Source organism: Zerene cesonia, chromosome 29 (assembly GCF_012273895.1).
Source record: "Zerene cesonia ecotype Mississippi chromosome 29, Zerene_cesonia_1.1, whole genome shotgun sequence".
Classification (NCBI taxonomy): domain Eukaryota; kingdom Metazoa; phylum Arthropoda; class Insecta; order Lepidoptera; family Pieridae; genus Zerene; species Zerene cesonia.
Genome location: NC_052130.1, coordinates 6604659 through 6616536, shown reverse-complemented (window position 1 = coordinate 6616536; position 11878 = coordinate 6604659). Strand labels below are relative to the sequence as shown.

General features: G+C 44.4%; 1 protein-coding gene across 1 annotated transcript in view; it reads right to left on the bottom strand.

Annotated features, from left to right (window-relative positions):
* The window catches only part of LOC119837775 (huntingtin-like), a 30043-nt gene that overhangs the window by 4613 nt on the left and 13552 nt on the right, over window positions 1-11878 (bottom strand). The window contains exons 25-42 of the mRNA XM_038363527.1: window positions 11273-11660; window positions 10325-10511; window positions 9794-9926; window positions 8007-8189; window positions 7438-7556; window positions 7159-7290; window positions 6745-6918; window positions 5107-6145; window positions 4442-4635; window positions 4066-4218; window positions 3535-3732; window positions 3050-3198; window positions 2802-2929; window positions 2337-2546; window positions 1836-2011; window positions 1411-1546; window positions 928-1063; window positions 116-483 (exon numbers count right to left, since the gene is read on the bottom strand). Coding sequence (XP_038219455.1) covers window positions 116-483; window positions 928-1063; window positions 1411-1546; window positions 1836-2011; window positions 2337-2546; window positions 2802-2929; window positions 3050-3198; window positions 3535-3732; window positions 4066-4218; window positions 4442-4635; window positions 5107-6145; window positions 6745-6918; window positions 7159-7290; window positions 7438-7556; window positions 8007-8189; window positions 9794-9926; window positions 10325-10511; window positions 11273-11660 — 4203 coding nt within the window. The remainder of the gene's footprint in view (window positions 1-115; window positions 484-927; window positions 1064-1410; window positions 1547-1835; window positions 2012-2336; window positions 2547-2801; window positions 2930-3049; window positions 3199-3534; window positions 3733-4065; window positions 4219-4441; window positions 4636-5106; window positions 6146-6744; window positions 6919-7158; window positions 7291-7437; window positions 7557-8006; window positions 8190-9793; window positions 9927-10324; window positions 10512-11272; window positions 11661-11878) is intronic.

Here is an 11878-nt window from a genome sequence, read left to right as displayed (position 1 = left end):
CCACATTGTAACATGTATTACAAAACTTATTGTAATTTAGCACTTTAAATCAATTAGAATTTCTAAATTTATCATTCAACCAACATTGAAAACACACGAACACATAAATACCCACCTCGAAGACAACTTCACAGTTGGCCACACAGCGCCGTATCCACCTCTGCCTATCCACCAACGTGCAGCACACGCCGCACGAGCCGCCCTTCCCACCGACAGTGCAAACGCCGCAGGTGCCGCACACGCCGCAGGTGCGGCACGTGTCCAGGAACTCGATCACCACGCGGCTCAAGGTGGCCGCCGGCGGCAGCGTTTCCCTGAGGAAGTAGCGCAGCGCGTTGGAGGCCGCACGTGCGGCGTCGCGCGAGCGCGCCGAGCGCAGCAGCCGGTACAGCAGCGTGATGCGCTCCATCGTGCTCATCAGCACGTCCGGGTCCATGTTGGACACGTCCGATGTTTGCTTCGGCGATATCAGCTTGTTGCCCGCTGGAGAATGACAGCAATACACATTAGAAGGAAGATTTATTTTTTATGTCATAGCGGGTAACTGATCTGGTGGTTCGCCTGATGGTAAGCGATCACCACCGCCCAGGAACATCGCAGAGGTTGTGTCTATACGAATGCGCTGCCCGCTTATAAGGGGGTAAGGTATATGAAAAGGATTAACAACTGGAAAGAAGGAATGGGAAGTGCATGCTGGCCCAATCCGTGCCGAAGCGTGCTCGACTCCCACGTATAGGATAGTTTAATAAGGTGGTACAAATGATATATACCTGCGAATTTGTTACTGTACAAATGGACAGCTAGCTAGCTTTATACATCCATACATTGTATGTATGAGTTATAAGGTCATGAGTTATAAGGTAAGGCCTATGGTTTATCAAGCGATAAAAACGAAAAAAAAAACACACAAAAGTGAATGATCCTCACCAGAGAACAGGTGCACCATCAGTATCTGCACGGCGTGCTGCTCCGAGTACTTGGTCATGTTCTCCAGCAGCGTCTCTATGATGTTCTTCTTCAGCTCTTTCGGCAGAATTTGTAGCCGGAGACATGAAATTATTCCCTGAGTATATATTTTCAAATGTTATATTTTTTGTTCGTATAAAATAAATTCATGGGTCTAGTTACTAAATAAAAAAGAGAAAACACGTTTTAAGGATATAACATAATCTGTTTTAGTACGCTTTAATTAGCTTCATCTGTTTGTTTGTATGCCGACTCGTTTGGGCTTGATTTTGATATATTTTTAAAGTTTTTCAATTCATAAAACCTTAGCATACTAAATTATCAAGGATTGGTAACAGTATAATAAATTTGAAGTTTATCTTATTATCCTCTTTGGGATTGCCAGGATTATACTATGTAGTGACGATTTTGCACTATACTATGTAGTGACGGAGATGAACTCACTCTAACAACCAGATCGGTGCAGTAATGGTCCGGGTTCTTGAGCAGGAAGTCCACCGCGCGGGTGACCAGCTCGGGCTGCCACGCGGCCAGCTCGAACAGCAGCGTCCAGTACAGGCTCTGCGCGTACACTGATATCCTGCAAAGTGAGTCAGTGTTTTATGTAGGAGTCGAGCACGCTTCGGCGCGAATGTGGTCGAGTCGGACCGGGGAAGTAACATATACAGAAAACCGGCGTGAAATAGCATACTGCTGTGTTTCTTTTGGTGAGTGCAATCCATTTGTAGAGGCGAAAGATCTTCAATCGACCTTACGCCTCACATGTTAATGGGCTGTGGTAGCGCTAATCAGCAGGCGACCCATCAGCTCCATTACCGAAAAAAATGTGCGTGTATGTGTATGTGTATGTGTATGTGTGTATGTGCGACCTGTCGCTCGCGTCGAGGTGCAGCAGCACGTGGTCGAGCAGCGCGGCGCGCACGGGGCGCGCGGGCGCGGGCCGCAGCGCCAGCTGCGCCAGCCAGCCGCGCAGCGCCGCCTGCCGCAGCGGCGCGTACGACGCCGACAGCGAGCGCAACAGCTTCTCGTGGACCGCCGACGGGTCCTGCACCGGCACACGAATATTCATTTAATATTATTCTCTCGACCCATTCACCAAAATTTCTTGTATCATACATTTCCGAATCGATCCAAACATAAATGACATTTTTACGATGAGAGCTCCGCAAGAAGCTTAACTTTAACAAAAATTGAAAATTGAATACTATTTTTCATAGAGTCTATCACGGCAACAAAATCAGGAGCTCATTGTACCACACTTTACAGAAAGATTTTATAACATCAAAAGTGAATACAAGTATAGTAGAGTTGAGAAGGGCTCCGACGACTCGGAACAAAGGAGTAGTGTGGTGGTGAAGGCGGGCGGGTACCTGCAGGCGCGTGACGGGCAGGCAGAGCGCGAGCGCGTGCAGCGCGGCGGCGGCGGCGGCGGGCCAGGGCGCGAGCGGCGCGGCGGGCGCGGCGGGCGCGCGCGCCAGCAGCTCGGCCGCGCGCGCCCACTGCGCGGCGCCGCTGCACGCCGCGCCCGCCGCGCCCAGCGCCGCCACCAGCGCCACGCGCGCCGCCAGCCCCGTGCTCGCCTGCACCGCGCCGAGCGCACGCAAACATTATTTTTATTTCACTTTAAATATTCGATCTTCATTCATTCATTTTGAGAACAATTATGAATTAAGAAGGACAATCGTTTTTAAATCTAGAATTTTACTTAAAAGTGGCCAAAAGGTAAATTCAAATTTTTAGAAATAAAATATTGAAAACGGTCCTTCGAGGCATATCTTTATTTATAGTTTCAGACAAAGTTCATAACACTATCATCGAACAAGACACGGTGATACCTTAGGATCCAGCATGTCAGCGGCGACATCCATCAGCAGCTGCAGACAGCTGTTGAGGTCGATGTCAGTGCGCTTACGTTTGCGTTTCACCTCGCGCCGCACGCGCCAGTGTGCGTCATCGATGATGTCTTATAATAGGAAATTCATCACATTACAACATGGCCTTTATAATACTTATAATAAATATAGAATTTTTCAAAAGACACATATACATAATAACATCAGTACAATAAACACAAAACACTTACCGGAAGCCAACTTCAGGTATTCAGTACTGAACTGCGCATACTGGTACCCGTCGATGTTGTCGTTGAGCAGGGGAATGTGTTCCAAATTCACGTCTTCGAATATTTTGTATGCAGAAGTGTCCACGAGTATGCTGCGCAGACGCTGCATGCTGCGTTTATTTTATTAATTCATTTATTTAGTGCATTTAAAATAAAAACATTTATTAGTTACTTTTTTACATTCTAAATAGGACATTTGATGAGAAAAAATTATGATGGCATACATAACAATGTGACGGTGATTAATTTTTTATTTATGAGACACCAACAAACCATTGCAATTTATGAGCAACAATAACAAATGTATATTTATGAACGAATGTAGAGGTATCAAATATAGGCATCAAACACAAATAATTTGCCTTAATATCCTGAACGATAAACTTAAAATTTGAAATAGAGTGAACATGTTTTTAAGAATGCGTGGATGTATGTGTGCAGCGCACCCGTCGTGGAGCGGCAGGTAGCGGCGCGGCGCGTGCGCGAGGCGCGCGGGCGGCGCGCGGCGGCGCGCGGCGGCGGCGCACAGCGCGCGCGCCAGCCCGCGCACGGCGCAGTGCGGCCCGTTGCCCTGCAGCGCGCCCACCAGCCCCACCCAGATCTCCTCGAACTGCTTCTTCGACGACCAGCCGATCAGGTTCACCCTGCTCGTCAGACACGCTTCAATATATAAGCCACCGGAAAATTTTTAAAAATATCCAAACTGTAGCTATACCTACAAAACTCTAAATCTTGCGTAGAGTTTAGCAAGAAAATAAAAATAAATGCTGTTTTAAGTATTACAAAAAAGATTTGTTAATTGTGCATACCGACACACAGACACCAATGTCACAATTAATAAAAGGTTACTTAGAACATATGCCCTGACACCTAAGAACAGCTAGTAAACAGAGTAGTAAAACAAATAAAAATAGTAAAAAATGCAACAAGAACACTCCAGAGGTGTCACCTCACTAAACGAGAGAAGTATCACAAACCTGAAGAGGAAAGCCTCGAGCACGTCGAGGTCCTGCAGCGCCTGCAGCGGCAGCTCCACGCGCTGCAGCAGCTCGCGGTCCTTGCGCGCGCGCACCTCCACGCTCGACCACGCCAGCGGCGGGATTAGCGCCATGTTGCTCACTATCTCTATCCTGGACGCCAGTAATGAAGCAAGTGAGATGAATAGAAGATGGGAATTGTGATAACACATTTCTATAAAGAATCAATCTTCGATTAGAAAGACAAATTGGACATTTCTTGGTATGCATTTCATCGTTTTAATCGTCAACAACTTTTGAAAACATATCTGAAAATACAAGTTATCTCTGTGACGTCACATTACTTTATTTTTGGAAAAGTTAAAAAAATACTTACCTTGATAAACAGATAATTAGATCTTCAATCGGCTTCTTATATCGTTTCCGAAGAACATTTTCACTTCTAACATAGAAGTTCTGTTCCCAATATTCGATTAGAGTTATCAATTTATCTCCGGTAATTATAATGTCTGGTTTGGGTCCACAATCTTGGGTCTGTATGTAAGACTTCGATGTAAGTGGTTTAATGTCCTGAAATAGTTTAATTAAATTTATTTAAAGATATGGACAAAAATATTGAGCCTTTATAATCTCTTAATTGATTTATAATTATTTTCTGTTAAGGTGCAGTTCAATGTAAAAGGAATGGAGCTGATTGTAACGCTATGTCAGGTAAGAGAAAACATCTATATATATAAAATTCTCGTGTCACAGTTTTCGTTGCCATACTCCTCCGAAACGGCTTGACCGATTCCTCTGAAATTTGGTAAGCATATTGGGTAGGTCTGAGAATCGGCCAACATCAATTTTTTATCCCGATATTCCTACGGGATACGGACTTACGCGGGTGAAACCGCGGGGCGCAGCTAGTTTTACTATATAATTACAATGAAGAAGGAGGAACCTTCTACGTTAACAAATTTAATTAATTTTTTTTATTTGATGGCATAACGAAGAAGAAAGAGATTAAGAAGCTATACATCATAAACTCTTACATCTCACCTTGACCAAATACTTGACCACGGCGTACAAACAACATATAGCAGACTGTATCCTATTCATTTGAGTTTCCACGTTTAGCTCCGACCAAATCTCCTCAAACTTCAAAGCCTTTGCCACATTATCTATGGTAACAATAATGACATGGTCCACACAAACGTTATCTGTGGGCGTGTTGGCGCGAAACGACATATCATTGTGTGCCGGTGTCTCCACGACCGTCTTGTTACTTATCAAAAACGACAGGTATTGCAACGACACCACACTAAATATCGCCAAGTTGCGAGCTAGAGTGCTTGGGAGTAAGTTTTCTATGCACTTCTCTAACAAATCACAGTCCGTGTCGTCGATGAGATTGACAACTTGTTCTAGAGAGGGAAGAAATCCAGTGAGAATCGTTTGTATCGTCATGAACTCTTGATAAAACAGTTTATCTTGGAAGACTTGATGGCACCGTCGTGTATACCTGTCTATCGTTTGTTCCACGTTCAGGTTAAAGTTTTCAGACTGGCTAAGCGGCCGACTTTGCTTGGGAAATAACCTTAATATTTCTGCCAAGGATTTGTCTAGCGAAGATATACTCGCTAGATATAATTTAGGTAATTCTGGTATGTTAATTTCGCACTCTTCCTCGGTTATTTTTAAATTGCCAAAGTTTTCTTTAACGTCATTGTCAACCATTGGTATAAAGAACTGTGACTTTGATTCTTTGCTATCGCTTTTCTTGAAAACGTGGATGTTAACAACGTTAATCTTATTGCTATCTATCGATGACGTCATTTCCTCATTTTCCGTCTCCATCTCTCTCTCTTCCCTCGCAATTTCCCGTTCCATCTCTTTCAATTCTTGCACGGACACGACATTAAGGAAATCTCGTATAAAGGTCTCGCACGTCACTTTGAAACTGGCACAAAGTATTTTCCTATCGAAGTCCGGGCAAGACACGATCGTGTTGATGTCTTCGAGGGAAAGTTTCGTTAATAAATTGGCTAAATCTGTATACTTAGGTACTCTTGGTAGGGAGGTATCTTGCTGACAGCACCTAGGATAACAAAAAAGATTTTTACTAAATTATTTTTTTTCAATATTTTTTATTTATTTATACTTTATTGTGCTGGCATACATAACGCATCCTTAAAATAAATGTCTTAAAACTAAACCAGCACAGCGGGCGGCCTTATCACTAAAGAGTGATCTCTTCCAGGCAACCAATTATAACAACAAACAACCAAATAATATTAAGAGAATTAGGAGGAAATATGATAAATATGAATTACTGAGAACGTATAATTACTTGCATACACTATACGATACAAGATGATCCATCAAATGTTTTACCAAGACAACCATATTCAGGACTATAAAATTTACTTAGTTTCCTTCAGAGAAGATTTTTTTACTTTCAAATCAACTTACCACTCGTGGAATCTGCAAAATGCTTAATGACATTTTATGATTCATCAATTATCGTTAGTTGATCCGCTATAGATTTTCGAAACCCAAAAACTAAATCACAAGTACTGTTACACACGTGAACCACCTTTAATAGCGAACGGGACGGTGTTGAATTTATTTATTTTTAGATAGAAATTTTTCTGTTCTTATTAATGTCCGTGTTGTGCGTCCCCCTCCGCCGCTCACCTGGCCTTGACGTGATGCGCGTTGAGCGGCGCGGCGGGTGTGGGGGGTGCGGCGGGTGGGGGGGGCGCGGCGAGCACGGCGCGCGGGTGCAGCGCGCGCGCGCCGCCCGCCAGCGGCGACAGGTCGAAGGCGCTGCACGCCAGCCCGTTCAGCGCCGACACGAGCGGCCGGTACCTGCCGTGCATTTGTCACTCAGTCACGCGATAGTGCTAGTCATTGTTGAGGTCGTTGGATGCATTCAAAAATTACATTTACGAGCAATTTTATAATTGTTTCATTGATATGACGAATCGAGTAAATTTTTAAACTAATATGACTGAGATTTAGAAAACTTATAATATTTTATCTCGCCCGATACGATTGCTAAAATAATTCAATAATATAGATCTGTTTTCAAAACCACGTTAAACTGACCTCAAATGCACTTTGTCCTTCTGCAGCATCTCGAGCGCCACCTGCACGTCTTCTTTAGTTAGCTGGCTGGTGATCTGCTCAAGCGGCATCTCTTTCAGCATCTTACACCTATCTATTGCTAGCTGCGCAAACCTGGAATTAAAAATTAGTAGCAAAACAGTAAAAAAAAACTTAATAATTGTATGTGGTGCAAATTAAAATACATTAAAAAATTTATTTAATTGTTTTATATGGACATAAAAAAATTATAATAGCATACAAAAGCACAAAAATAGTCACCTAGTAGCCAGGGAAGGCTCCAGCTTGCCGATGATGCGACATATGAAGAATATCAGCGGCCCCGACTGGCTCTCGTGTATCGTTGACAGTATTTCGTACGTGTTCAATGCGAATTCTCCCTGAACATATAGATAGAGTTGCAATAAATAGAGTATATACAATTATCTAGTATGTACATGACTGATTTCTTGGTACAGCGGCTAAGCGTGAACCGAGGGATTAGGGATTCGGCTTACCAGGGCACAGAAGGTTGATTGTTCATAAAGAAAATCGATCAGTGAAACAGATATAAATATTTTCTGATAGATCGTTCGATCTCCATGCTCTCCTTATTCAAATAAGAAAAGCATGGATAGAGGAAAAAGAACTTTCCCCCACTTACCGTACGAAACACAATTGCATTTACTACTTGACGCCGATCTTTAGCACAGATAGCTTCCCAGGTGCGAGGTGGCCAAATCCTGCTCGATTCCCACACTAAAAGTTAGCTGGTTCGCAAGAGCGACGTCACGCTGGGTTACGCTAAGCCGGGCTGGGCTGGGTACGGCTGGGTACGGCGGGCACGGCACCTGCAGGCAGTCGCGGCAGCGCGCGGGCAGCGCGTGCAGCAGCAGCGCGGCGGGCGCGGGCGCGGCGCACACGGCGGCCAGCAGGCGGCGCGCGGCGCGCTCGCGGCGCCAGCGCACCAGCTCGCCCGCGCGGTTGGCCACCACCCACGTGGCCGCCACCGCGTCGCCCAGCGCGCCCTCCACCTGCGCACCACCGCGCCCGCTCGTACACACGCCTACACGCCTACACGCCTACACGCCTACACGCCTACACGCCTACACGCCTACACGCCCACACGGCTACACGCCTACATGCGCGCTTGCGCGATAGCGCTACACCCGCCTTAGGCGAGAAAGATGGTCGGGTGAAGCGCTGAATGGAGGTGTACGGCTAGCTCGTACTATACGTATACATTGTCAGCCCGAATTTACGAATGAGGATAAATTGAACTAACTAAGCAACACATATACTGTGCATCGTTTCCTGTGCAAAATTTCACATACATGTTTCCGATGCTTATTATCAGAACAAAAAATGGAATTAACGAGTTAAATGTTGTGTAGTAACTTAAGAAAAACCACTAAGGTTTAAAGTAATGTGCGTATATAAATACATTTACAATAGTACAATTCCAGTTAAAACTGTCTAATTAGTTTACTTCTGAATGCTTTCATATCAAACCATCAAGAAAATGTTATTGTATTAATTTTACAAAAAAGAAGAACATCGTACCTCTAGCGTATCTTTTAAAACGTAGCCATCTTAAAGAAGTACAAAGTATTAGAGATTTAGGAGTCATTTTAGACAGTTCACTTAGTTTTAGAGATCATATAAATCAAATAATAAGTAAATCTTCCAGTCTTTCCGGTTTCATTACGAGGCAGATAAGATCTTTTAAAGACCCTTTCGTTGTGATTCCTATTTACAACTGCATTGTCACTCTAGTGTTATCTAATTGCTATTTAATTTAAAACTTAAAATTTTGTTATCCTTAGTATACCTAAGTAGCTACAATATGCATGATGTGCTCACTAATTTAGGAATTCACACCGCAATGTAATAATTTTTCTATACGTTTTTTCAGTTCTATTTGTGTCAATTCCATTTTGTGAACCGAAAAAAAAAACATACTTGTGTATTGAAATTTACATCAGAACTATTATAAATAAATAAATACTAGATAAAGTCATATACTATAATTGAAGATGGTACTAATGGTACTGCAATTGCAAAGGTCTCAAGTACTCGAGATTTGGAAACCTTAACAAAAAGTTGATTTTGGGGACCATATTAATTTAATTTGTTATGGGGATACGGGACACATTTGGAGATTTGTACTTTGTTCAACTAAATTTTCCACGATCCTGAATTTCAACAATTTTCTTTTAACTGCTTTGTCCATACTATTTTGATATATTGTGCTTAACTTTATAGTATACTAGCTGCGCCCTGCGGTCTCACCCGCGTAAGTCCATATTTCGTAGTAATATCGGGATAAAAAGTTGCTTATAAGTTAGTTGTGCAGCTGTCTACGAACCTAATTTTATTGCAATCGGTTCAGTAGTTTTTGTGTTAAAGAGCAACGAACACACACACATGCTTACAAAGTTTCGCATTTATAATATTCGTAGGATAGGATATAAAACTGGTCATGCTCAAAGATAAAAAAAACTTCAAGAAAAATTCCATTACCATTATTACGGACAATAATCCCCGATTTACCGGGGCAGGTAGGGCAGGTGGGGTTGGTGGGGCAGGTGGGACAGGTGGGATAGGTGGGGCAGGTGGGGCAGGTGGGGCGACTCACCACGTGGTCGGCGGCGGCGAGCGCGACGGCGAGCTGCAGCGCGTGCGCGGGCGGCGCCGCGCGCGCCGACAGCGGCACGCGGCGCGAGAAGCCGGCCACCTGCTGCCAGTAGCCCGCCGACACCCAGCCCAGCCTGCGCACACCGCCGCCCTTACTCGCCTTGCCCTTCTCACATATCTGTTTTTATATCATAGTCGGCAATGGAGAATAGAGCTGGTGGATCGCCTCGCCCATGAACATTTGGAGAGGCGTAACATCTATTGCAAACCTTACGCCTGTCCACATGGATAGCCGACTTTAAATCGAAAAGAAATAAAAGAAAGGCCTGAAAAGAGTAAAAAAGGGGATATGGGCCTCTGGCTCCCCCACTCGCCGAACGAAACACCGTATCATGCTACTATTTCACGCCGGTCCTCTGTGGAAGTGTAGAACTTCTCGGGTGCGAACTGGCCCATTTCAATTTGGCAGCCCAAACAGGAAGCAGCAGGTTTCCAGCGGCCGCTCCACTCGGCTCCGCGCTGCACCGCTCACCTGCACAGCAGGTGCGACCAGTGCGCGGCGAGCAGCGGGCGCGCGTGCGCGGCGCGCAGCACGGCGCGGCTGAGCGCGTCGAGCGGCACGTTCTCGTCGGGGCTGTACAGGCCGGGGTTCAGCCCGCTCTGCTCGGCCTGCAGCAGGCTCTGCGCGGACTTCGCCGTCAGCGGGAACAGGCACCCGGCTAGAGAAAAACGGCGAAACAAAAAATCATTTTTAAAATATAAAGCTGGATGACGCGGAAAAAAACATGACAACTTCTATAAACGGGGAACAAAAAATAAAGCAAAGTAAACTGTGTACAGGAAAAAGTTAGGCTCAGTACAGCAACAAATACAAAGTTAACTATGCACAGTAAATTGGGGACAAAAAGTCATTAAATACTGTCCACTACAATTAACGCCTTTTTTCTAAACACAGAAAATAATATGCGAAACGGTGGACAGAACATAATGTTAAGTAAATTGTGCACAAAAAAATATGCATAGCAAAATGTTTTCAGAGAATATTGCGCAATAGAGTAACGCTTAGACAAGTATGCGCAATTATGTGTGTGCCAAAAGCAATGTACAGTGACTTGTGCATAGGAAAAAATGCATAGTAAACAGAGCACATAAATAAAGCACATACAAGACTGCACAGGTATGTAATACATATTCAATTGTGCATAGGGAATACACAGTAAATGCGAAACAAAAATAATTGAGGTTAAAGTTCTGTTTTTAGTAAATAAAACAGTGTAGAATAATGCACACGAAAAAACGCAAAGTAAACGGAGCACACAATATAATACTCAGAAAATACTGCACATTAAATGGTACACAGGAATAATTATAGATAACGGAGAATAGAAAATGCAGTACACATATAGTAACCGTAAGAGTAATATCAACTGGGGTGTATGTTGAAGATTATCAGAGTCAATAATAAAACACAAACACTCACTTGTCAAATGCAGCATATGCTTCACTTGCACGATGATGTTCACCACAACGGTGTACAGCATCATGTCGTCCTCGTCGCAGCCCTCGTCCTCCACGTCGCCGTCGAAGTCCTCCATCGCCATGATCGCGAAGGTGAGAGCCCTGAACAGGAACCTGACCAGTATCACGTCCGGCGACAGATTGGCGCAGCTCTCGTTCACGTTTTGTACGTTGAGCGGGTCCGTGTCGGGCTTCACGTTGAAGAAGATGGACTGCGGCGCGATACACGTCGCCTTCAGGTAGTTGATGGATAACAGGATTTCGCTCTCCGGTATCAGCACGAGCACCTTGCGCAGGATCAGCATGATGCTCGTGAGGTACTGCAGTTTCTCCTTGCGCGGTGCCGTGTCCTGGGAGAGAACCGTGTTACATGTTGGTTTAACATTGAAGTGACACGACAAAATTATTAGATCTCAAATAGCATTCGCGAGGGGACGGAGAGGATAGATGGAGTTAAGCGTCGAAGTGAGATTTCATACATTACTTTTCATTCGACTAATTTATCTGAGTGCCCGCGATACAGGCTGCCCTACCCTGTGGGCGATGGGCGATCTTGTTTGGTTAATTG